The sequence below is a fragment of the Eleutherodactylus coqui genome, chromosome 5 (assembly GCF_035609145.1).
Source record: "Eleutherodactylus coqui strain aEleCoq1 chromosome 5, aEleCoq1.hap1, whole genome shotgun sequence".
Taxonomy (NCBI): Eukaryota; Metazoa; Chordata; class Amphibia; order Anura; family Eleutherodactylidae; genus Eleutherodactylus; species Eleutherodactylus coqui.
In genome coordinates this window covers 179,566,335-179,593,722 of record NC_089841.1, presented here as the reverse complement: position 1 = coordinate 179,593,722, position 27,388 = coordinate 179,566,335, and the positions used below count along the sequence as shown (strand labels likewise).

The 27,388-nt window shown below is 42.2% G+C and overlaps 1 protein-coding gene across 2 annotated transcripts in view; it reads right to left on the bottom strand.

Moving 5' to 3' along the window:
• The window catches only part of ACACB (acetyl-CoA carboxylase beta), a 115,696-nt gene that overhangs the window by 12,143 nt on the left and 76,165 nt on the right, over positions 1 to 27,388 (bottom strand). The window contains exons 26-38 of one of the 2 annotated variants that reach the window (XM_066603861.1): positions 25,746 to 25,859; positions 25,431 to 25,520; positions 24,173 to 24,291; positions 17,307 to 17,330; positions 12,323 to 12,460; positions 11,981 to 12,071; positions 9,088 to 9,195; positions 7,057 to 7,113; positions 4,931 to 4,972; positions 4,617 to 4,832; positions 3,872 to 4,027; positions 1,276 to 1,479; positions 517 to 672 (exon numbers count right to left, since the gene is read on the bottom strand). In XM_066603861.1, coding sequence (XP_066459958.1) covers positions 517 to 672; positions 1,276 to 1,479; positions 3,872 to 4,027; positions 4,617 to 4,832; positions 4,931 to 4,972; positions 7,057 to 7,113; positions 9,088 to 9,195; positions 11,981 to 12,071; positions 12,323 to 12,460; positions 17,307 to 17,330; positions 24,173 to 24,291; positions 25,431 to 25,520; positions 25,746 to 25,859 — 1,515 coding nt within the window. The remainder of the gene's footprint in view (positions 1 to 516; positions 673 to 1,275; positions 1,480 to 3,871; positions 4,028 to 4,616; positions 4,833 to 4,930; positions 4,973 to 7,056; positions 7,114 to 9,087; positions 9,196 to 11,980; positions 12,072 to 12,322; positions 12,461 to 17,306; positions 17,331 to 24,172; positions 24,292 to 25,430; positions 25,521 to 25,745; positions 25,860 to 27,388) is intronic. The other variant, XM_066603862.1, reaches the window with a different exon arrangement.

Below are 27,388 nucleotides of genomic sequence, written 5' to 3'. Positions count from 1 at the left end.
AAGCCCCATTTACACGTAATGAATGTCGGGCAAATGATGCCTGACACTTGTCCCCGCATGTACTCACTCCTGTGCTGCAGCACAGGAGCGAGTAGGCTGGCTCTCTGATACAGCAGCCAGCAGGGAAATGGGGCGGCTGGAGGAGATTTCTGTCTTCGCTCTCCCCCGCCACTCTCCATTCACTTAACACAGCGGCCATTCAATACTGAATGGCTGCTGTTAACACCGAACGCTCATCGTTCAGGCTGCATAAAATCCTGAACGATGATCGTTCAGTGTAAACAGCAGCAGTTCAGTACTGAATGGCAGCCGTGTTAAATGAATGAAGAGGGGCTTAGTTGAAGTAGGGAGCTTAGTCGAAAAGTGATGGGCATTCAATGGGTTAATGTAAATTGCATACAAGAAAGCCACAGATAACTCCTTTTAGAATGATCTATTGGAGGTTTACACTTGTGATCAATAAAAACAATACAAACTCGCACCTTTATTTTTTTGCAATGTAGCAAATATTATTACCTGTCTGAACATCTCAGGGAAATCGTAGACATATGTTGTCCCTAGTGATTGAGCTTGGAATCGCTTAGACTGTAAAAGGTCCTTGGTGACATAGGGGGTGTTGATCAGCATACCATGCATAAGTCCGTGTTTATCACCATACGAATTAAACATGATCTGTTTAAGTAGAAGATACAGCTTTTTTAGGCATTTAAAACATGACATGCAGGTTCATTTGCATTAAATAAAATGTAAAAGTGAAAAGGTTCTGAAAGTGAAAATTTAAAATGTCACTTGGGAGTCAAATATCAGGCAGACTGCATTATTCATTCAAACCGCCTTTAAATATGCATCCGATCACATCCCAGGTACACTAGATTCAATCCACATAACTCTGTATGTGCTGGCTGAACAGTTCAAGTACAATGATGGCAACAGCTGCTGTACTTAAATGGTCACCTTCCACACATTTTGTGGAATCCCATCCTAGGACAGAAGAATGCATCTGTAGATCGGATTAGGCTGGGGGAACAGAGTCCAACACCATACTGTCCATTGCTGCCAGGCTTACCATCAAGCTTAAGAGTTCCGAAAAGTGTTGTGTTATGCTCACCCCCCTTAGTGCGACCCCACCCCCTTTTAGTCTACAGATTCAGAGTTATATCCTGGGATGGGTTTCCACAGGCTGCACAGATAGCGGCTATTTTGCAGCATTGCTGGACAACTCTTTTAACCACAGCTTTAGAAAAGGAGGTCTGCCACATTATCGGAAATACTCACCTGGCCAGTGCTGGGTTCTGTCACCTCTTTATAAAGGCTCATGTCCAAATAGTAACCAGATTCATTGGTAAGAAAGAGACGGATGGGAATAGCTTTGCCTGTAGGGGTTAACCTAATATTGATCTTCACTTCAGCTTGAAGTACTCGTAGCTTCCATAAACGGCTGCCATATCTCATAACCATGGAGCGGACCGACTCCTCAATCTAAAAGAATGACAGAAGATAGCAAAGCTGTCACGTACAGTTGAAAATCTGTCACAAAAAAACAGTATGATCAGACAATACAAAATAGTCTCTAATCAGACTATTATATATTTCCACATTACACTCTATCCAGAATTGGTTCAGCCTCAGCCTTCCACCGAAAACAGCATAGGAATGGAAAGGAGGATGGAACCGTAGGCTTCAGTATGTGAGATGGAGACTGCTTTGGTCAGTCTTTAAGGCCGCTTTTACACGGGCGACAAAATCACACGATGCGACAGTACTACAAATCGCATATATGTGAAGCCTGAGTTTTGCAATGGGTTCCTTCACATTAGCGTGAAAACCAAAATTGCAACATGCTGAATAATGCCACGATTTTCTATGTTTTGTAGCCCATGTTTCCTTATGGAGCCTAACTTTGTGTTCCGCGGTTTTCGTGCGGTGCAACCATTACAGTAGGAAGTCCTACTGTTTGTCCCTAAAATAATCTTAAAAAACAAAAAAAACCCCAATATATCGCCTAACAGGCGCTAGCCGCTCCACCGCACGTAAACTTCTGAAGCTTTGGCACACTTGTCTGTCACATTTAATGACACTGATTGGTTCATCAAGCGCTGCAGTGAGTGGCTGAGCCGCAGTGTTCGAGAACCAATCACAGTCAGCACTTCCTGGAGGCGGGGCTTTTGAACCTCTAAACCAGGAAGCACTGGCTGAAAACTACAGACAAGTGTGCCGTAACTTCAGAAGGAGACATGCGGTGGAGCGGGCAGCGCGTGTTAGGTAATTTTTTTTTATGCAGCCAGGGCTTATATTTTAATCCTCCCCCCGGCCCACGTGTAAAAAAAACAGCAAAAGTGCGACACAAAATCGCAGCGATATTGCTTTCACCCCGTGTGAAAGAGGCCTAAAGCGCCCAGCAGGGCCAGGCGAAACAAAAATGGCCAAACTGCTTTCTCTGACTACCTAAAGCACACTGTGTACAGTATACATTGGTAGTCTGAGACACTACATGCTGCTCACATGAACAGCAGTGGTCAATCAAAGCAGATGCAGTGTCTTAGACTAATGATGCACACTAGTGCACAGTGTGCATCAGGTAGTCAGAGAAGCAGCTTGGCCATTTTTGTTTCTCCAGGCCCAGATGGGCGCTTTAAAGACTGACAGAGATGGACGCCATGTGAAATGGAGACCAAAGCAATCTCCACCTCACATACTGAAGCCTATGGTTTTATATAGGTTACCTGGATTTTTAATATTGATGGCCTAGCCTAAAAATAAGCTATTTATTTCAAAAGCTAGCATAACCCCCTTCAAAGAGCCTATAGCACTAAACACCACTAGCAAAACTTTGTCAAAAGTTAATCACCACTGATTTAACCCCTTGAGTGGCACGCCCGGAAATTTTCCGGGACGAGCTCCACTGCTCATAGTGTCATAGCCCGGAAGATTTCCGGGCTACGTATCACTATGGGAGCTGCAGAGCACAATGCCACAAGCTGTGACAGTGTGCTCTGCCTGCACAGACCCACAGAGAACAAAGCAAGGGCTTTGAAAAACCAGCAGAAGATATTGCCGGCATATCGGCAATGTCCTGCTTTGTTTACAGGTTGCCATAGAGACCATCGGCTTGTCAGAAGCAAGCCGATGGTCTCTGTGGCAGGGAGAGCTTGGTGCTTGGCTATCAGAGGACAGCTATGCACCAGCTCTTACAGCAGAGATCAGAGAAAACCTCCGATCTCTGCTGTGTTAACCCTTTACATGCTGCAGTCTATGTGACTGCAGCATGTAAAGGGCTGTCACAGCAGCATGTAAAGGGCTGTCACCATCGGACCCCTGGAATGTGATCAGGGGGTCCTGATGGGTCCCTGTGGAAGTCCCCTAAAGGGACAAAAAAAAAAGTTTAAAAAAAAAAAAAAAGTTAAAAAATTATTTTAAAAAAATTATAAAAACACTTGTCTCCCTTTAATTTGTAAAAAATCAAAAATACAATTACACATGTGGTATCCGTGCATCGTAATGACCCAGAGAAGGAAGTTAATACATTATTTAACCCCTTAATGACATGGCCCCTTTTTTCTTTTTTCCCCATTTCTTTTTTTCCTCCCTCCTGTTTAAAAAATCACAACTTGTCCTGCAAAAAACAAGCCCTTATATGGCCGTGTCAATGGAAAAATGAAAAAGTTATGGCTCTTGAGACGCAACTGCAAAATTAGTTGAAATTCAATGATTAGACCATTTTAAAAAACCTGCCCTGGTGGGCACGACAGGGTGGTAGGAAACCCGCCACTCAAGGGGTTAAATGGCCCATTACTTCGAAATTCTATCAGAAACTTAGAAATAACGTAACAACTAAATAAAATAATACAAATGAAAAAAATGAATCCCTTACCTTTGAAGGGTCCATGATGACAGTGGGAACGAAATTAAGGAAGATATGATTGCAGTCAGTCCGGACACTGGTATTATTAAAAGCAACTTCTAGCTCATCCATAGCTTCAAGGAGCAAACGTTCACCTTCATTTTGCAAGTACTCAAAAGAAGCTTCCTGAAAATACACAAATCCAAAAGAAAAATGTTTCTTCACGCCAAACACTCTTTGATGTTACTTGAACTCTCCTAGTTTTACTCATTTGACATTAATAGTCAAATTCTACCCAGCTTTTATGTTCTGTATAATAATAATCTTTATTTATATAGCGCCAACATATTCCGCAGGTCTAACAAAACAGAGGGAACAGAAACAAAACCACGGTTACATCTAGTAATCAGTTGATGGAAACAAGTAGGGGTGAGGGTCCTGCTCCACAGAGCTTACATACTACAGATAATGGGGTGATACAGAAGGTAAAGGGGCTGGAGATCTGCAAGGTATGGCGAGGTGATAGATCTCCAATGACTTGAGAAAAAAATAAAAATAAAATCTTAACAATTTCCCGACCAGAAGCTTTACCCCCTTCCTTACTGGGTATGGGTCATCTGGACATTTATAGTCTATGGGCATAAGTTAATATAATAATAAAACAAGGCTCAGCTACGTTAAGACATACTAGACTGTAACCTGAAGAAACGGTCCTAGAACATCACAATATAGCATAATCCTGGTAAGCGACGAATGGTTGGAAACAAAACAGTACCTTTGTAACAAGATCCGAATGTCGAATAATAGCACGGATGAAGAATCTGTAATCGGTGATCTCTATACCAGCTGCTACTTTGGCTGCTCCAAGATAGAGGTGCATTTTGTGGTTGGCACAAGGTACAGCAGTTAGATCAAAGTTCCTCATTCTATTCAGTTCCAGCTGGAAAGCCAGGGCAGGCTCTAAATGTCTGTAAATTCGATCCTCGGCAAACTAAACAAAACAATTATTTCAATTTTATTTTAAATTAAGAAAAAAAACAGTAAGAAATCTACAAAAATGTTCACAACAACATAGTACAATAGCCAAACCTCATCTCGTGCTCTAAACGTGAAGAACTTGGGAAACTCTCTCTGCAAGAGAAAAAAAACCAATGTAAATGAATAACTTTGGAAAACAAATAAGAATACAAAACCTATACACATGCTTCAGAGGACCACAGTTACAGTGTATCATATTAGTGACTTTGGCTGCTTCTGACCAAACTGATCTCAGCCATTTTGCATAAAGGGAATGTATCATCCAAAAATACCTACTGTTTCAACATAAAAACTGACAGAATTACAATGAAAGGGATCACCTATAGATACGCAACACAGAAACCACCATAAAGCACCATGTGATGTGCGGTGACAATGTCCTTCCCGCACAATGACCTTTGTATAAGTCATAGATCATGTCTAGTACACTATCCCGTACAAGCTAAAGAACATCTCTACTTCCTATGGTCCATGTGGCCACTGTAAAGCATACAGTTGCAAGACAAAGTAAGTGAACCATTTCAAAATACCTGGATTTCTGCAATACGTGGCCTGAATGCTATTTAAGTCAAAATGACGGACAACCGCAATCTCAAAGTAATATGCATAAACGATTTTACCGGCCATTTGTTTTAGGAGTACACTAAGAAAATATCCACAGTGCAGGGAGAAAAAAAGGAAACTTCTAAGTTAATGATTTCTCCAAGACCCAATTGACAAAAGGGGTTTCAATTAGGGAGATGGAGATTAAAAGTTTGGATGTCATAGGTGTTTTGTGCATCAAATAAAGTAAATCAAAGCTTGGTTACTGACAAATCAGTAAACCATAGAGACAAAAGAAGCTGGAAAAGGCTACAAAAGCATTGCTAAAAACCTGAGTGTACATCAATCTACAAAGGATGACTTGTCAGGTGCTGGAGTGCCAAATGGTCGCCTTGGCGTTAACCACACCTATGCTTTCACGCAGGAGCGGGTTGGAGATCGCTCTAGCTACCCGCTACCATTCACAGTAAACAGGAAGTTGCTCATAGACTAACTACCAGTTTACACAGGCTTATCGTTATTGGATTGTTATGCCTGCAGAAACTGAATAAATTATCGTTCGTCATACAGTTCGTGCCGGCATTTACACTGAACCATTGTTGTTCAGTGTAAAAGGACCCTTAATACAAATTATCTACAAATTGAGAAAATTCAGGACAGGTACTACTCTCTCTAGGAGTGGGCATTCTGTTAAGATAACTCCAAGGACACAACAGTGATCCTAAAAGAGGTGAGCAAGAAGCCGAGGGTAACAGCAGAAGACCCTACAAACTTCAGAAACCTCATGTCCATGTTTCCACTATTAGATATGCTGCACAATATCCCATAAATGTCTTATGGTTGGGGATTCTGCTTTTTGTCTCTGTTCGGGGAGCAGGAAAAGGGGAATCCGAGGGACCCAACGGTCTCGCCTGTGGACGGAACCGAACAGCTCAGGGGCGAACCCCATTGATTTTAATTCTTGTGGCCAAACTGCTCTGTCTGTGGACGGAATCGAACAGTGCTGAGCGAACCCCATTGATTATAATCCTCGTGGCCGAACAACTTTGTCTGTGGATGGACTCGAACAGTGCCGGGCGGACTGCATTGATTATAATGGTGTCTGCTGAATACAGTGCTTTTTCAGCCAGATTTGCGACAAAACCTCCGTATGGAGGCTCTGACGCAGATGTGAAACCCCCCTTAAGTGTGAAAGCCCCTTTAAAAATCTGAAAATGAACACGTGTCATTACAATGTACCTATTGTGCTATGCAAATAACTGCTGAAGAGACATGTAATTCTCTCATTTAATGTCACTGAGCCAAACTTGCTTATACATCTGGTCAACAGGATAAACAAGATTTGCCCATCTCTCTCCAGCTTACTGAAACACAGACTCTCCTTTGTAGTCCAGTGCGGCTATATCCATGGTAGCACACAGGACTAACAAGATTTAAGCTTAGTGAAAATGTAGACCGTAAATGTAAACAGGCTGAAACAGGAATGTTAATGGATGTAGTTTCATGATTAGATGATACCAGTGATCTCAACTGACTAGGTAAACATGCAAGTTTACCTTTACAGGTCAGTTTTCTTCCTCTTGTGTGTACGGTAGTGAAAACACACATTTCACAATAGCAGCATGTGCACTAACCTGCTGAGCTATCAAGAAAGTGATTCTTCGAAGACCATAGTCCACCAAGATAGTTTTCTGCAGAAATATAATGGGTGTTAATGATAAACTGAAAACCTTTGATAGATCACTGCCATATAAAAATGCATATAGAATTTTATCTTTCAAGTCTACATATTATAGTTTTTATACTAAGCAGTCTTAACGGAGTTAGCCACCTTATATATAATTAGAACAGAAGAGTCCACGAGGAGGATATTGGTAACTCAAAAAAATACAGTATTGACAAGTTCTGTGCCATTTGACTTATTTTTGTAGGTATGGGGATCGGGAAGCAGGAGGGGGAAGCCCCCTATCCACCAGGGAAGCCGCTGGAGTAGTGGACAATTCAGGCACTGTGAGACATTGCCTGCTGTGTGATAGGAGTCCTGGTTTATTTATCTGCAGTTCGTGGTATAGGTTATAAAAGGCCTTGTGCCCTGGGCCAGGCCATTCCAACTTAGGTCATGGTTGATGCAACAAGTAAAATGGCCAGTACGGCCTCATCAATAAAGTTACAGTTCACTAAATTCTTTAGTTCCCGGAACCTGGGTGTCAACGATGAGGCAGTCAACCGGCCGTACAAAACTTTGTCTTTCTCTCACCTCTTTATTTCAGGTCCACTGTGATGCCAGTTCATACGATGTAGGTTTGAGATTTGTAGTCCTTAACGCTTCCAGACCAGGAAACGACTAATTTCAGAAAAACTCTGTTTCCATGCTGAGTATGGCTGCTCCCAATGCTTGTAGGTGATAAGCCTTGCCTCTGTCACCCATAGGGTGTTTGGACAGGTCACTTACTGGGTCCTGTCCACAGTATTCACGTGTGCAGCAGATACTCCTGCAGCTCACAGTGCTTCTCACTCGACTAGCCAGTGAAAGGTATTTAAAGACACATAACCCATTATAATGAAAACACACACGGACCCCCATTTACATAGGCTAGCCCCTTTCTTCTGTAACAGTGAATGCGCCTTGCCTTTAAGACACTCCATTTTGAATGAACTGTTCCTTTAATTCAATAAAATGCTGGAAATATTGAATCTTGCATTTTGTGAAGTTTAAAATGACTGTCCTTGACTGTGTATGTTCTAATCAATTGTCCCTCCAGATGTATTGGCAGTGTTCCCAGCTTATGATAATGTGCTGTTCTTTTTAATTAGTTATAAAAACTTGTATTTCATGGTGTTTTTGTCTCTAATCAACTTTTCACGTTTCTCTGTGTTATCTGTTGACATTTCATGAGTGTGCTAGCAAGGCAATTTAGCCTGCAGGTGGACTGGCATCATGCCTAGCCTATGCATTCTTAATTATTTCACCTAATTACTGGATTCTTGCAAACTTTCTTTTCTCCATTTTGTTTCTATCATCCTCGATTAAAGTATACACATGCACAGTAAATCAAGATCTCTATAAAACTGTGTCACTTTACAATAAAGAGCAGAGCACTCGGTTTAATCACCTGTGTAGTATTCATTGCTCTATGGCGCTGTACATGGCCCGGCCCCAGAGAGGACTCTACCCAAGGTCACTGCTCTGATACTTCCCAGATAGCTGTGCCACTATAAATGACCACTGATGAAGGCATGCGGCAAGGCCCAGTTCACCAGTGCCTCCCATCGAAACGAGACTATGCTGCATTTCCTCAATTCATGAGCAACAGACTGATGCTTCAATGGGAGGTGCTGAAGGGTGGGATCATATCTCTCGCCTCTCCATTAGCAGCCATTCGCAGAACAGGAGTGGTGCATACGTCCAGGGAGAAGGTGGTGACATGGTTAGAAAAAGAAAAGAAAACAAGAAAAAGCACAGAACTTGTCAAGTCCCTATATTATTAAGTTACCAAATCTCCTGTTACAATTACATATCAGTGGCCAAGCCCTAATTAATATGACCTTACAAAAAAAAAACAGACTTATGTTCTTCAAACTAGTTAATTATTAGCGCATTCCTTAACCATCAAGACGCTCTACAGAAACAAAAAACAGTTCTATTTGACTATTACAGTGCCCACCTTTGACTGGGAGAAAGTTCTAAACATCGTCACCAGCTCCTCGTCCTCCATTCGATCTGCAGACTTTATAGCCACATTCAGTATGTGGATGGGCTCCTCACAGATGTTCTAAAGACGTAAATAGTAAAAACTGCTTAGATTTCATCATTTTAACATATTCCAATTGTTAGATTTAACAGCCAAAAGTGAAACTATCATTTTTATAATATATTCCCATCTAGCCTAGCAACAATCTAAAATGTTGGCCTATAAGAAACAATAGACAGGAAATGTTGATCAACTTCTACGGCGAAATGATTTTTAAAGTTTGCAAGTACAGAAAAACCTCTAAGCATTTACATTTGTGAAGGCGGTGTGTACTGGTTTGGAGTTTCAATAAACTGAGGCTTAGGCCTCTTTCACACGGGCTACAAAATCATCGCTATAGAACGCATGTATGTGAAGCCCATGGTTTCCAATGGGTTCTTCACATGAGCCTGAAAGAACCCAATGGAAACCATGGGCTTCACATACATGCGTTCTGTAGCGATGATTTTGTAGCCCGTGTGAAAGAGGCCTAAATCTAGCCATATGCGTTAAAATGGTTAGTCAGCAGTTGAGATTTCAACTGCTTCCCCTTTAGCCTCTTAGCACTCTAGGGCGTATATTTACATCACAGAGGCGTTGGGTTTGTATGGAGCAGGATCCAGAGCTGAGGCCACTCTGCACACACCAAAAGACAGCAATCTTTAACAGCCAACACCCACAAGAACAGCCGCAACCAGCAATCATCGCTGCTTTTGACCCTTTAATGCCACTGTCAATTCTGGAGATAGGGTTTTACTGGAACATGGAACAGCTGACAAGACATAAAGAGGCACTGCAATCCGTGCAACACTTGCTAAGTTGTTCTGTATAGATTAAGCACAGTTACTGCAATCTGCGACATCTGGCAGAAGCTGTGTTCAGGGAAGTACACCAAGCATTTTAAACAAAAAGTTAAATTCTGTTATTAAATATATAACAAAATCATAAGTATTTCCAAGTCAAGTCCACGTCAACCGCAAAAGAAAAAGTAGATACTCTTTAAACCACCTCTATTTCCCTTTTTACCATATTAGAAACACATCACTACAACCTTAAAGTATTTTTGTTTCAAAATTTGTTTTTAGTTTCTGATTGTAGATTTATTTATTTTTTGTACAGAACAAAGATGGCTACCATTTTGGCTGCCTGTCCATGGGCGATTGTTCATTGCGTTACCCGCGGCGATAATTCCAGTGAACGCTTTCCATAGCATCTGTCAGAAAGGCTCACCGCAGAGAACTCACAGTGCCCCCTCCGGAATATCGCTGGCGATATTCCTCAACGGCCGTGGACAGGGGACCTTTGCCTGAGCTGTCTGCTGTTAACAGCATTTAGAGATATGCTTTAGAGCAGTCCCATAGGCCACAGGACACAAGAGCCAAGAGCTGACCCATAGACCTTTATGAAGAGTCTTCTAGGCATGATCTGTGCAGAGGTGATTGTGCACAGATCATGTTACACTGTGATCATCACCTACTGTGAATGGTGGAATCTAGGTTATCTATATATAGGTGTCACCTTTCATTGTAAGCCTGACTGTGATGATGAGATAGCAACTGTAAAAGTTTTCCCTACAGAACTTGCAGTGTCAGCCTACTATTAGGATTGGTGGTCTGCATGGAAATGGAAAGATGTTTATTTTTTTAAATATAGTTAGTGACATAATCTCACCAAAAATTCTTTAAAAATGTTATACAATAGTTCATTTTCTGATGACATTCCCTTTAACCCTTCATAGTGACTGAGGCACTTAAGAAATTTAACAGAGGGGAAGGTGCTCCCTTCGTTACCCCAATGGCTCAGTGACAAAGTGATCGTGGAGTGGCGATGGGTTTTTGTGGCAGTCAGTGGGCTAACACAAGCCCTGCATCTGCCATGCATATTTGCCTATTATACCTGCTCAAAAATGACCAAAATGACAACACTAACTCCTTTAAATTTACTCTATACTTAAAATAGAATTAAAACTTCTATATCATTTTTAAATACTGCAGAAGAAATTCTAAAACATATGGTCATAATCCTAAAAAAAAGGATTTGCCAGAAAATAAGCTTACATTCGAAAAAAAGTATTCTAACCATATATTTTACATTTTCTTCTACTGCTCACAGCGTGTAAATAGGATATAATAAAAGATATATTGTAAAAGTGGGATGAATTTACTGTACTTAGTGTTGCCATTTTGGTATGTTTGTGTATATTCTTTTCCCCCTGTGAGGTCATGTAATTTATATAATACATGCTTATTAGGCCCTGCCTAAGGTATATTTACGTGTATTATAGGAGTGACCAGAAGACTGTATAGTGATGTCCCAAAACAAACGTATATTATTAAAAACAAAATAATAAAATCCATTCCTTCATCCTTATAGAATACTAAAATTGGGAAATTTAAAAATATCCTTGTTTAACTTATAATGAAGAAAAAAAAAACCACCACCCCTCATGACACTTCGTCAACAGAAAAACTATGGCTTTCTGCATGTGGTGATGCAAAGAATGTATTTTTCTATGTAACATTCTGTTATTTTGCAAAAGTAGTAATATATAGCAAAAAAACTAGACATATCTGGAGTAAATATTGTAGAAACCTGCAAAAAATAAAAAGCGAATCTTCCTTAAAAAAGACAATAGCATTCAAAAACAGTAACACTGAAAAATGCACTAATAATGTAATTTAAATCGCACAAAAAGTTGACAGATAAAGTTACAGCTTCTGGAATGCTAAGATGGAAATGGATTAAAACAAAAAAAAAAACATTTGTACTTAGATACCAAAATAAGAAAATAAGTCAATCCTAGAGGAGTTAAAAACGTGACACTTACCTTGTTGTCTTCTTCATCATAAAAAGTGGACCGAGCCTCGCTGAACAAGGGAGGAGGGTCTGCGAAGCAGGAAATGACCTCATCAAAATTCCTACAAAAAGAGATACCCGTCAGAGTTGCACGATTGAAGCTCCGTTTTCCTGGCAGCTACCACGAGACCGATGATTTAAACATGTAAAAGGTCAATACATTTTATGCAGAAGACATTACGGTCTAAAGTAAAGCAGGACAGCTTAGCAAAATGGTATATTCAGAACCAAACAAGTTTCAAATTCAAGGTCTGTTTTTTTAGCAGAAAGACCTATGGTAGTAAGCAGCAGACATAATCCATTCTAGAATTACCTTGTGAAATCCTCAAACTTGTCAAAAGCCACCATAACTCCCATCCTCTGGCACAAAGGAGAGAAGCCACTGTCCATGAAGAGCTCACTGCTCTGACGGTTTAGCTCTAGGTGTGTGGCACTGATCGGTAGAGACATCCTGCGGAGGAAGACATGGGAACATGAAAAACAAGGACAAAGTGCTTTACTCCTTGCAATATTCCAAATGACAGGGATTAGTGTATATAAGAACTACAGGGCAGACAAATGGGAAAACACTGAGGTCTTATTCACAGATAAAAGCATTTCAGGTTAGTTGTCAGAAGCAAAATGGCTGTATTAAGAAACCATGGCTCATGTAAACGGTAAAACCAAATATAGATGAATGGCCATCCTAATTACACACATTACACTCATTTACGTCTGTATGAAGAGCGTGGCCAATAGTTAGAGGCAGAAGTATTACAGAACTGGAGTTCTCTTTCTTTTGTTAATTAGTTCGAAATATTGCTTCGTTATCCCTCTTACTGGGGAAGAAGAGAGGTAACATATATGGTTATATTTTAAACCCTAGGCTTTTCTGATTTTCGATGGCAAATTGGTTTATTGAGGCATCAACCATCTTCTTAATTTGCATAAATTACCCAGAGGAGCTTGCATGGCCTTATAAGTCTCCTCACTCACCTTCTAGGTGTCCCCACACCCCGTTTGGGGGGAGACTATGCCATCCCCCTACCCACGCACCCCCTAGGTGTCTCCACACACTTTTTGGGTGCTCTCCTTAAGGAAACACGACACCCTCTTGAGCCATAGAGAGCAAGGCATATAGCTCTGCATACCTATATATACTATAACCTAGGTGACCAAAGCTGTGATAGAGGTCATACAAGCTATTTTTCAGTATTTACACATAAAGCCTAATAATAATTGGACAGAAAAGGACAACCCAATGTCTTTTTGTAGTACAAAATTTTAGAGCATCAGCTCTTTAAATGAAACAAATCCAAGCCTATTGAATGAGGCCGAAATATACTTCATTAGGAGTTGGTGGTTGATTTCTCCAAACACTGACAGTTTGATCCCAGCTGCATTGTAGTCTTCCACTGTATTTCCCTGCTCCCTCATCTAAGTGACACCTTGACCCCAGGTACGAAAGTAGTTGATGTTGTCGAACAAACCTACAGTCAAGATATTCTGCAGCGTCTATTTTCCATTCTCAGGAAGGAAGACATGTAGTGTATTGACACTAACCATACTGCGAACGTTGGAAATCGTACAGGTAGAAAGTGCTATCAAATGCCTTTAGAAGAAATGCCAAAGAGGAGTACAGGTCAGTTGTACTGCAGCAGTTTATTGGCCTCATAATTATTGATGATAGTAATAGACTCCCAACTCTTCCTATGGAACAGATTGCTATGGAAAGCTAATACAGGAGCGGACCACTTAGTGAGCTTGGTGCACTGTGTGAAAGAGAAGGCAGTCCTCACCAGGCAGACGTACGAACTGTAAAGGGTTTTAAGAATCTGCTGTAGTGTTACCCAGACAAGCCTCATGAAGTGTTGTCCAAAGAATGCCCTTCTCAAGGAAAAACAATTGCCAGTAGCTGTGAGAGGTTGGACTTGAAATCAGAGCGTCCCATCATATTGTGCCGGGCCAGCTACTAAGCTACCAAGATTTTTTGGAACTTTTTTTTTATTCTGACAGGATACAAAACAAAAACCACTTCCTGCCCCGTAGTCACTAATCCTGTGGTCAATCAGTGCAGTGAAGTGTGTGGTTAGTCAGTGTAGGGTCAATTTCAAAAATAAGAAAAAGGTCCAGTGTTCCAGCGATCACCCAGTGTCCTGTGGTCACGCACCCAATAAAAGTTTTTTGGGTGCATAACAACTTTATATATCTATAGAATGGCCTGCAGGAGGTTTACTGCGGTGGAGGCCTACACAATAATAGCGTCTGACGCGGACACAGTGAGGATGACCCCACTTTTCTGGCATTATCTTTTTCATCATCAAGTGAGTCTGAACCCTCTGTACCCCTGAAAAGGCATCCAAGAACTGCCACTACAGAGGTCCCCGATTCATCTGATGCCCAATAGTCTACCCCAGAAAATTTAAGACCCCAGATCCTTAATTTTACTGGGAACTCAGGGATACAATTTAATACGACAGGGCTCAGAAGGCTGGACTTTAAGGTTTTTTATTTCTCTTTTCAAACTAATTTATATGCCCAGAATTTCATCCGAGAAAACCTCAACTCCCGTTTAGCGAGACACCACAGCTGGACCCCCGTGGATGTATCAGAGATCACAAAATTTGGGGGCATTGTATTATGTATGAAACTAGTAAAGAAGCTGAGCATTAGGGCCTACTGGTATATTTAAAACCACACTCCAATGTTCCGCATCGCTATCATGGTGATCATAAAATTCCTGCATTATAATGACAATACGCAGTGCCCACCCAGAGATGACCCCGATTATGAATGCTTATATAAAATCAGGCCAGTAATAGAGCATTTTAATGCTAAGTACAGCCCTGTGAAAAACATTTCTGTAGAGGAGTCATTGGTATATTTCAAAGGGAGGCTTTGATCCCCCAAGCAGCAGTTTACATCCACATTTGGGGCATTCCTGTGCTCTGCAGAAACTGGGTAACACATTATGTGGTGCTTTTCCCCCTGGCAAAGGTAAAAAATCTGGGGCTAAACCTAAATAAAAATTGGAATTTTTCATTTTCAAATAAAAATGTTAAAAAAAAAAATTCACAAAACACCTGTAGGGTCAAAACACTCTCTACACCCCCGATGAATTCCCAGGGGAATGTAGTTTGCCTCATGAGCCCTACCATGTGCCCAAACAGCAGCTTACATCCACAAATGGGGCATCTCTAAAAACTGCAGAATCCAAATACTAAGGGTGCGTTCACACGAGTGTGTTTTTGTGCATGCATACGCACGCACAAAAACACGCTTGTATTTACAACATTGCATTCCCTATGGTGTGTGCACATGTCCGTATTTTGCAGGTGCGTGCCTGCAAAGATAGGACATGCGTGCACCACAGGGAATGCACAAATTGTATTCAATGGAGCCGTGGCTGCTGCCGGCGGTTCCATTGAAAAAAATGCTCTGCCGGCTCCCTGCAATCTTTTTCATGGAAGGGCTTTACATATAAGCTCTTCACTGAAAAAGAAACATTTTATTGCAAAAAAACCCCCCAAAAAATAAACTTACCTCTCCGCCGGTGCCGTGACCCCCGCGGGCATGAAGAACACATCTGCTGAATGCGGCAGATGTTTCCTTCACCCCCGCTAGTTAAAAGAATTCCCTACTACTACATTTGCCACATCTGTGGCAGATGCAGCAGAGGAACTCTTCAATTCTCAACCGCAGCTGTCACACATCACAGCTGCGGTAGAGAATCCTGCTGGCGGCATCCATGTCAATGGCTTTTCAGAGAAGGGCTTTGTAAGCCCTTCCTTGAAAAGCCATTTAAAAAAAGTGTATAAAAAAAACAAAAAAAACAATACTTACCTACCTTCAGCTGCCGGGGCTCAGCCATAACTTCTGGCGCTGTCCCTGGCTCTGTAGTTCTGAGCTATCAGCAGCCAGGGATTTAAAATCCCCGCCTACAGGTAGCTCTGATTGTGATTGGTTGAGCGCTTCAGCCACTCACAATCAGAGCTACCAGCAGGCAGGGATATAGAGCCGGGGACAGCGCCAGAAGTCGACGCTGAGCCCCGTCAATGGCTTTTCGGGGAAGGGCTTTATAAGTCCTTCCCTGAAAAGCCTTTTAAAATAGTGTACAAAAAAAGAAAATAATACTCACCCACCAGGGCTCAGCCGTGACTTCTGCCGCTGTCCCTGGCTCTGTAGCTCTCAGCTATCAGCAGCCGGGGATTTAAAATCCCCGCCTGCTGGTAGCTTTAATTGTGATTGTCTGAGCGCTTCAGCCAACCACAATCAGAGCAACCAGCAGGCGGGGATTTTAAATCCCCGGCTGCTGATAGCTCAGCAGCGCTACAGAGCAGGGAACAGCGGCAGAAGTCGCCACTGAGCCCTGGCAGCTGTTAATGGCTTTTCAGGGAAGGGCTTCATAAGTGCTTACCTAGCCTTTACAAAGGCCAATTCAGACCCTATTGAGGATGAGTTCTCATTCATACTATTTCATGGCTTTTGGCAGCACATCCCCTTTCACACATGGGAAGGTGTCCTGCCAAGAATGAGCATTTTTCTAGCTGCAAAAACAATGCAAATCGGTCAATGAATGAGCATTTGCGTATTTGTTGGCCAATCGCTGCCTTGTTTACATGGGGAAAGAGTCAAGGGGACAAATGTTCTAATGTAAAACCCACATACAATTGTGTGTAAAAGGGCCTTTTCTCTAACAGACTTGATAAAGAAATACATACTGTAATTTTTTACCACATTTTACAAGAAACAAACTGCGCTACAGAAAAGGGTTATCACAAAGCAGAATGTCAGAAAGCACAGTTGGGACTGACAATCATCTCACCAAAACAGAGTACGGCATCATCTAAGAGAAAATCATTATGCAAAACAGATATTTACACTTCCTGGAAGACAGCAATTTTTGTGGCAACTGAGAATCTAATCCAGAGATTTGATTCCCCATTAGTGCAACACACCATGGAATAAACTGACAATCCAGTTCTGGAAATGGATTTCATAGTTATTGACACTTAAAGACAAATTGCAGATGGTTGCCGACTGTGTTTAGCTAGCCGACTTCTCAAAGTTCCTTCTGGCAGAGAAGAAATTAATTTCATTAGCAAGTGAAGGGAGCAAAGACCAGCATTAGCATCACACTGCCCTCCAAACTAATATGGCACAGTCATTCAGAGATGAATTGTTAAAGGACTCCCACTACTGCTGAAGATAGCTTTTAAGCAGGAGCTGGAAGCACAAATGACAGCAGTATTCAAAGAGATTACACTAAGAAATGTAAGTATTTCCCATGCTATGAAAGTAGAATTCTGCACTCATACCTGCTCAGTGTTGGGCTGATCTCTCTGTAATTAAATGGGCAAATAACAGGACAATGAGTGTTACAAGTCTAAACAGCAATGCTACATTTCTTAAATTTGTATTTATACCTACAATTTCAAAGAACAGTATCACCTTTGGTGTTAATGATGGGTGATTGAGTATCATTTCTAAATAAGCTCAAATAAAAATTACTCTTTTAAATGAACATGTTGATTACATAGGTTAGTAGCGGTACACATCACATGTTTAATCCCTTAAGGACCAGGCTGTTTTGTAGCTTAAGGACTAGAGATGAGCGAACCTACTTGTTTCGAGTAATTACTCGATCGAGCACCACGATTTTCGAGTACTTCCGTACTCGGGTGAAAAGATTTAGGGGGCGCCTGGCGGAGTGGGGGGTAGCAGCGGGGAACAGGGGGGAGCCCTCTCTCCCACCCACTCCCCGCTGCAACCCCCCACTCATCCACGGCGCCCCCCGAATCTTTTCGCCCGAGTACGGAAGTACTCGGAAATCGCGGCACTCGGGCGAAAAAGGGGCGTGGCTGAGTAGGTTCCCTCATCTCTATTAAGGACCAGACACTTTTTAGTGATTTTACCCATGTGGCGGTTTTACTGCCCTATTTTTTTCCCCTTTAGCTACTAAAATTATTTTTGCTGCATTTTTTTTCCGGTGACATATACCGTATTTTCCGATGATGTCATTGAATGGCTCTGAATGGTTAACCCAGCGCCAGCTTTCATTGGTTGACACCGCACTGAGTTAACCAATCAGAGCATTAGCTTTCTGGAGGCGGGCCATTCAAGCCCCGCATCCGGAAAGCAATGCTTTGTCGGCGTGGAGGAGGGTGCGACAGCCTGCAGCAGAGCCCCAGATCATCGCAAAATGCCACGGGAGGAGAGGATTGATTTTTCCCCCCCCCCTACAGGTAGTTAGTCCGATGTATAAGACGACCCCAGACTTTGGAGAAGATTTTCCTGGGTTAAAAAGTTGTCTTATACGGCGGAAAATACGGTAGGGCTATTTTTTTAAATATCTTTTTCACTGATTTTTTCCCGTTTTTTAGTTTTATTGAGGGTAAAAAAAAAATTACTTTGTAACATTTATTTTTTTTTTTTGTAATTAGTATGTTTACCCTAAAATAAAGTATAGGAACGAGTTCCTCAATTTGTTTCGGACGTTTTAATATATAATGTGTATGGTTTTGGTTGGCGTCGGCTTTGGGTTACTTTCTTTCTTAAGTATATATTGTTGTTTTATTCTTTAATTTTGTTTTACCTATGTATGTACTTATGTTTTTTACTATCCAGGTCCTCCATGAAGTCACTTTTTTTTTAAATTTGACATTTTTCCAATGTAGCTGACATCCCCTGTAGTGACAATAGTCACTGGCAGAGTTGGTCAGAGAAGAGAAGAGGAGAAGGAGAGGAGAAGAGAGAGAGGGGAGAGAGAGAGGGGAGAGAGAGAGGGGAGAGAGAGAGGGGAGAGAGAGAGGGGAGAGAGAGAGAGGGGAGAGAGAGAGAGGGGAGAGAGAGAGGGGAGAGAGAGAGAGGGGAGAGAGAGAGGGGAGAGAGAGAGGGGAGAGAGAGAGGGGAGAGAGAGAGGGGAGAGAGAGAGGGGAGAGAGAGAGGGGAGAGAGAGAGAGGGGAGAGAAAAAGAGAGAAAAAAAAAGAAAAAGAAAAAGAGAGAGATCTCTTACTCTCCCAAAAAAGCGATGCTCGCTCGAGTAATTGCCTTAACCGAGCATGCTCGCTCATCTCTACTGACAACCTGTCCTGCTTCTGACTTATTACAGAAGCAGGAGGCTTTAATCTCCACCATAATTTTACATACGGCTGGGCTTAAAGCCCGGGACCAGGCGCCGTATATTTACAGTGCCTGGTCCTAAATGGGTTAATATACGATTAGCATATATGTTAAATGTACCTGAAAAGAAACTTAAATGACCCTCCAGTTTGAGGCAAAATTTCTCCTGCGACCAGAGGGGGACAAAAAACCTACAGTTTTTCTATGTTGTCTTTGCATTGGTTCAGGGATCGTTTTTTGGACATGCAAGATGGCCCAATCTTCACACTACCTAATCACATATGATACATTGGTAATGTTAGAGTAGGTATATTGCATTAGTAGTCTGATTGGTTAAAGCTACTCATGTGATCAACATTGGCCAATCAGAGAGCAGTGCAAGTGTGCATTAGGTCGCTAGAAAATTGCTGCAGCCATCTTGGAGCGTCAAAAAATTTTTGTACTTAACTGTTAAATCTCCCTTTTCTCATCTGTTGTATTGGGGAATACAACAGAAGACCATGGGTTATTTCAGAGCAGTCACTCAGGGGTGGCGAAGAGTAGATCAAGAGACATGGTCAGTTTATAGCCATCTGCAAAACTCGCCAACCACGAGAGACATCAGCGGATATAAAATTGTGCACCCAGTAGAATTTAGAGAAGGTGTACAGAGAAGCCCACGTAGCAGCTTACACACTTGTAGAGTGGATGCACCATTGCATACCCTTCAAGAGGCACCCACTCTGGTAGAAGAGTGATCCCTGTAAGAGAAGATCTTCTCAAAGAGGGAGAAGCCCCTGGGAAACATTGAGCAGGATGACGAGATCCACGTACCACGTGAGACAAGGCCAGTCTTCAGCGATGAGAATCACTATTAGGTCATCCACTTCAATCTTCTTGAGAAGTTGTGGTATGAATGGAAAGGGAGGGAAGACATATGGGAACTAGAATTTGGTCCAAGGAATTACGAGGGCACCCATTACTTGAGCCTGAGGGTCCTGAGATCTGGACGTGTAGGTTAGGAGTTTGCGGTTAATTCTGGAAACCATCAGATCGGCGTCCAGATGACCGCAATTCTGATAGAGTGCTTAGAACAACATCTGGATGTAGCACCCATTATCCTGAGTGAATTGTTTCTGTATTTAGGAAGTCGGCTATCCACTTGTCCACACCCAGTATGTGAATTGCTGTGAGCACTGAAAGGAGCCCATGTCAGGGATTCTGCCATGACCACCGAGCTGCGGGTCCCACCTCAGTGATTTATGTATGCAACGAACGTCATGTTGTCAGTTTAAACCCGAATGGGGAGATCCGTTACTTTGCGCATGAAGTTCTGAAGTGACAGGAGAACAGCCCAAAGTTCTAAGATGTATATTGGAAGGGCAGACTCTTGTACTGTCCAAGTGCCCTGCGCAGTGAATTTCTGCAGCATCTCCTTCCAGCCAAATATGCTGGCATTCGTGGCGAGTACCTGCCAGTGCAGAGTTAGAAAAGGGCAGCCCAGGTGGATCTGTGGGGAGTCCTACCACAGATAAGAGTGCGTTGAAGCTGTGGAGGTAGTCAGATCTCTTGATTGAGGGAGTCCGCGGATTTGTCCCACCAGGAGAGAATGGCCCATGGAAGAGGCTGGGCGTGAAACTGTCCAAATGGGATAGCCTTGAAGGATGACGCTCTCAGTTGCAGTACTCCCATGCAGTGATAAATGGCCACCGGAGACTGGGTTTGCAGGGAATGCATCTGCACTTGAAGAAAAAGCTATTTCTACAGCATGAGAAAGAGACTTAGAAAGTACAGCCATTGAGATGGCGAGAGGCGGGACTTGGGTTGGTTGATGATCCACCCAAACCGGGACAAAATCTCCAGAGTGATATGGAAACTGTTCAGAATGTCCAACAAAGTCAGAGCTTTCACCAAAATGTCATTGTGGTAAGTAATGGCCACTATCCATTTTAAGTGGAAGAAAACCAACACAGATGCCAGAACCTTTGTGAAGACCAACACGAATAGGAGGGCAGTGAATTGGTAGGGATCCTAGAGGATGGCAAAGTGAAGGAATCACTGGTGGGCTTGACATATTGTGATATGAAGATACACATTCTCGATGTCGTTGGATGACAGAAGATTCCCCGGTTCCCTGAACGACTGACCTTAACGACTCCACAGGGAAGTGTCAAAACTTGACAAATATATACAAATTCTTTAGGTCCAGTACGGGTCTGACGGTGCTGTTCTTTTTGGGTACCACAGAGAGGTTGGAATAGAACCCCTTGAAACTTTCTGAGAGAGGAACAAGGACTATTACTCCCTGAGAGGATAGCGTCTGTACCACCTGAGCTAAAGTATTGGCCTTTGAATGAGATGCTGGGAATCTGGAGCTGAAGAAGCGATTTGGGGGATGGGTTTAAAATTCTATAGCATAGCCCAAAGAGATGACCTCTCAATCCAGGCATCTTGAGATGCGAGCAAGCCTGGTCCTCCTGAACAGGGAAAGTCGTCCCCCCACCTTGGATAAATTGGGTGGAAGCCACCCCTCATGCAGAGGATTTTGTGGAAGTGGACTTGGAGGGCCAAGAAGGACAAGGTTTAAAAGAATGCCTTCGGTTTTGATCGTGCAAGTATTTTTTGTTATAGGAGATCCTGGGGCCAGAGCGATGAAAGGGGCGAAAACGGAGGCAGTTTCTTCTAGGCAGATCTCGACATGCCTCGATTTGTTCTGTGGAAGATGCAAACTCTTCCCACCGGTGGCATCAGAAATAATCGTGTCCAGTCTAGCACCAAAAATGTGCAGGCTGACAAAAGGGGAGAGGTATTAATGACAGCTTAGAGGAAGGATCTGTGGCTCAGAATTTGAGCCATATTGTCTAGTGAAGCTGCTGAGGCACAAGCCAATAGTCTGGCTGTATCTAGGGAGGCCTCATAAATAGCCCAGTCGCAGAAGTTTACCTGCTGCGCAATGTCTGTTAATTCTTCCTGAGGAGAGCCAGAAAGAATTCTGCAATGCAGCTGCTTAGCCTATTCAGTAGTGGCCCTACTGACCCTGATAGAGGCAAAAACAGGACAAAGTGCCAAACACACTGCCTCAAAGAAAGCTTTGAAGAGGCATCAGCCAAAGGCAAGGTGGTGTGTTTTGACAAACAGTACACTGGGTGAAGATAACCACTTCTTCACCAAATCCTCTGGAAAAGGATACACGGCATTCAAATACTTTGGCTTGGTAAAAAATTTTAGCCAGGGAATGGAACTTCCCATCAAACATCTTCAAACTTCATATGGGAAGGGAAGACTTTTGAAAATGTTTTGTGTGCCTAAAAGAAAAAAACTTCCGCAACTGATTATTCACCTGAAGGGTCTACTTCACCATCACTATCGACCAGACAGGAGAGCTTAGAGAACCCAAATGAGACTCAAAGTCCACCTTTGGAGCGACTTTTAGCTATGGGAGAGAGCTCCAAATTAGCTTTTTCCAGCAAGGACAGGGGAAGATCCGGATGCGGGGGTGCTGGAAGAGTGCCTTCAGCAAGGAGGCCTAGCTCGTTTCTAGGATCTAATACAAGAGAGTTGTGCATGGCAAAATCATCATTGTCAGACACGCATGGTGGCAGTTGACGGATAGAGCGGTCCACAGTGTCCATGATGGCAGTGGGCACTTTAACATGGTCTAATAACGCCTGAGAGAGGGAATGTGCCCATACCGGTTTGACAGATGACTGTGGTTGGACGGGAGAAGTGCCTGCGGATGGTTCACTGCCTGACTCGATAGCAGACAGCTGAAGCATAATGGCTCAGACTGCCCGCATGGAAATTTGATCCTACAGCGAACGCACACAAAATACGTGGCTCTGGCTGGGTCCTGTCTGGAGCCTTCAGCCCTGGAGTCAGACATAGTGCTAAAATACTGCTTACTAGTCGGTAGAGAATGCTTTTATATGGGCCTACTGCCATGGCATCAGTGCCTACCAGATTCCGAACTGTGAAAGCAGAGCTGGAATGCTGATGAGTCACTTGAAGATGTCTGAGCAAGAAGCTCATCAGGTATACTATTGGGCCCAGCACACCACAGCAACAAAATGTGGTTGAATAGAGGAAAAAATAACAGGACCCGAGGGCGGGTTCAGTGCAGAGAGGAGGGTGGCAGCCAATCATAAGATAAAGTTCTAGCACCAAGGAGGGGATTGGACGAAGAGAACCTGAGGGACAGGAAGCAAGCCCCTGACCACAGCAAGCCCTGATTGGGTGGACAGGACAGGAAGCCCTCTCCTATTTTTGGCCCATCCTATTGAAGGTGCCCTATATTAGGCCAAAGAGGCCTAAAAGCAATCATAGATGTGAGAAGATCCAAGTGATGGCAATTTCAACTCACGTTTTATTTTCCCCCCTTTTGCAAGTGTTTATGTGCCTTAAATACTTTAGAGTCCTGTACAAAGGTAAGGTAAGAATCAGTGTTTCATGACTTATCCTTCAATACCAAAGCCTTTTGGCATTTCTTGCAAATTAGTTCCATGTCAGTAAAGAAAACAGTATGCATTTGTGTAGTTAAATATAGCTGCATGAATGGAAATAAATATTCTGTTTCTAGATTTCCAAAAGTCATAATGAATGGCAAGTATATACAATAGTGTTCTATGGTAATACAGTAAGTAACGCTTCACTGGTTTCTTCTTACAGTGTAAATCCGTTCTAACAATCATGAAACTATAGAATTAGAAACTATGTTTATCCTAAGACAGCCACTTTAATGTAAGGGCATCTATAAGACATGTTAACACAAAGTTGTTAATGGGTGAATTTGCAGCCCATCAGATCTCCATGCAACCCCCAATCAATGGTCCTAAATTGACTGCTGTGGATATACAAATTCCAAAATAGAAAAGTTTCAGTGGTTAAAAAAAATAGCACAGTGCGATTGCAGATTAACTCCATACATTAAAGCAGTGTCAAATAACAGGTTTAAAACAAGTGCAAAATTAAAATGTAGCTTTGGATGAATTAGAAGACATGAGGGAGAAAACCATGTTTCCACATGCATACGGTCACAATCTAATCTAGGCCCAAAAGTCAAGTCATGTACATCAATTACTTTACCTGTTTGGATGTGAAGATGGCAGCATAAACTGAAATTCGACCACACATGTGCCATCCAGAAGCTGATGGTGCTGCAAGCTGTTTAATTCATAGGCAATATACCCCCTCCTCACGTACACCTGAAATAATAGATTAGAAAAAAATACACCTCATTCCAACCGTAACAGTTTGTTTTATCCAGATCGGAGGGGCGAGGAAGAGAGGCAAATGTGTACAGAGAAGAGGACATCCCTGATTATGAAGGGGAGATCATGATACACACCAAACGTTGGAAGCCTTTCAAATCACACAACATATTAATACAGGGTTATTCAAAAAGAAAGAGCAGATTCGGGGATTTAATTACAAACAAGCTAGAAAAGACAGGTACACAATCCGCACATCACTGAAAAGAGGAAGGTTCAAAGTTTTATGACATACTAGCAAGTCTCATTTTCTGCCACATCACAGCGCTGGGTGTCTCGTTTACAGTTTTATGGTCCCCGACGTGAATATGTAACCAAGGACAAAAAATTTTCTGTGCCACTTTTGCTTGTGATTACATGGCTGTTTTTGGAATCAACACGGCAATTCACATTGCACTAGAATAATAGATTCACACTTGGCAAACTCAAGCACACAAAATGATTATTAAAGGCCCATTTACACGGAGCGATGATCGCTCAAAAATAGCTCAAGCGACAGTTTGAGTCACAGCTTTGAGCGATCATTTTGCATAAACTATTAACTAACCACATAGCTACTTAATAGCTTATTAGTATGCAATAGAAGCCATTTGCCGAATGCAGATAAGAGCCTGAGGGCTCTTATCTGCATTCAGCTTTGTTCTCTGTCAGGAAACAGTGCTATCAGCACTACCCCGGGGAGAACTCAGCATGCGAACCTGATAAAACCGCATAATGCTTTTTAGGCTGGCTTGAATTTAATGATCAACTAGCAGTGCACGATGGTCGCGTGTTTAGACGCAATGATGATCGCTCCATGTAAATGGGCCTTTACTCTGTGCTGTCACCATTTTCCTATTAATTGTAAGCAACAAGAAACCGCACTGCGGTGTAGCTGAAAATGGATCATACAGGTATGTAAAAAAAAGACAACAAACAAAAGAAAAACCCACAAAAACTTTGAACCTTCCTCTCTTCAGTGATGTGCGAATTGCGTACATGTCTTTTGTAGTTTGTAATTAAATCCCCAAATCTGCACCTTGTTGCTGACTAACCCTGTATTCTTTAAAATCACCAAATAGGCAAAACTTTACCTCCAGTGCAGCCATCCGAACCACCTGATTAACATGGTAGAAAAAATTTGGCAGCACATCAAAGATTGATGTCTCAGACAGAATCAGTTTCTGAAAATAAAACACAACAGCGATTAGAATGCTTGCTGAATACTTTCAAACGGTAAGCCCTGTCTGTCTCTTTTTTTAAGGTTGCTCTTCATTAATCCCATTTTTTCTATTTTAAACCCCCTGCCATAATACCATTTTCTACAGTTGTCATAAATATATATTTTTTGAGACCTTCACTAGAATTTATCCATTTTCATAAAAACATAACATTAAACTTTGACCGACCTTCAGGTTTTCTGGACAGAACTGATGCCCATAAAGATCTATTGCAGAGAGAAAAATGGATTCCACTTGGTTATGTCTCAGTTCATAGGAGGGAAGGTGGGAGGCAATCAGAACCTAGTGTAAAAAACACAGACCATAACTAACTATAGTTTCACTTTCTTGCAACAATACTAGAACCCCTATGTTACTAATTGCATCAAATCAGTAAAAAGTGTGTCTGTACATCTGCATATAAACATATTAGATGGCCACAACTTAGATCTGATTCCTGATATTTAAGACGTAATGAATAGAGAATTCACAAATGAACAACTCTGCATTGAATTAATACCATATTTCTAATATACATTTTTAAAAAATGTATACATTTCTACCGACTCCACGGCCCCGCCAGATTCTACCATTACGTTTGGTAACTGTGCCCGAAAGGTGGAAGGCGGCTTCATCACTAAACACTAAAGATCCCATGAAACTATTGGTTTCCATTAGAGTTTACATACTGTCGCAGAAAGAACGTCGCCTCGCTTTGTTGTCCAGTTTCAGGGCCACTAACAATTGCAAATCAGTAGGGTTTGTGCAGAATGGCTAGTATGGGCAAAAAAGCCAATCAGAGCACAGCTTTAATTTTACCTCAAAAGCTTGAGAAATGAAAGCTATGCTGGGATTGGTTGTTATGGGCAACAAGGACAGTCTTATTGTTAGGACAGTTTTGCCAAATGAATATTTTTGATTTTCTGTTTCCATTGATATCAAATTTATGTATCTGAGTGTCATTAAATGTGAATTATGACGGTTTAAAATCGTGAAGATTATTTGTAATAACAGGAATTCCTGCTTCAAATACACAGCATATAAACTTGTATATGACAGAGATAAGCTCTTCTCCCTCTATGATATGCTGCTCTCATATAGGGCAGCATAAATTACCAAATAGGCCATTGATACTAAAAAGTACCCGCACTTTCAGGAAACCTTTGACATGTCAAAGGCACATTTCTAAAGTATTGATCAGTGGGGGTTCCACTGCTGAGATCCCCGTTGGTTGCTAGAATGAGGGGTCTGCAGCGCTCACCTGAGCATTGTGCCTGCTTGGCTAGGTTTGCTTGTTTTCAGCTGCTTCCAGCAGCGGCAGAATTCCTCAAAAAGTGAATAGAAGTCAGTAGTAGATGAAGACCAGAGAACATAGTCGAGGGGGGCACTGCGTCCAGTTGAGATTAGTGAAGAGTCATTCTAGCGATTTGTGGGGGTCTGAGCATCAGTCCCCCAATGATCTATACTTTTGACATGTCTATGGGACATAGATATTGCATCTGTGTTCTGTGTGATATCGCTGCGTTTTCTCGCTAATTTGTAGCATCCTTACCAGGATTTTCAGGGGGGCTTGAAATATAAACCCTACCCCAAAAATAATCCCTAGCTACCTTAAAAAACAAAAAAACAATACATTACCTAAGAGGCGCTGTCCGCTCTGCCACACGTTTCCTTCCGAAGCTCCGGCACTTTTTTGTAGCCTTCTGTCAGTGCTTCCTGGTCAAGGGTTTCAAAAACCCTGCCTTCAGGAAGCGCTGGCTGTGAATGGTCCTCGAGCGCCGTGGCTCAGCCAAACACTGCAGCGCTCGATGAACCAATCACAGCCGTCACAT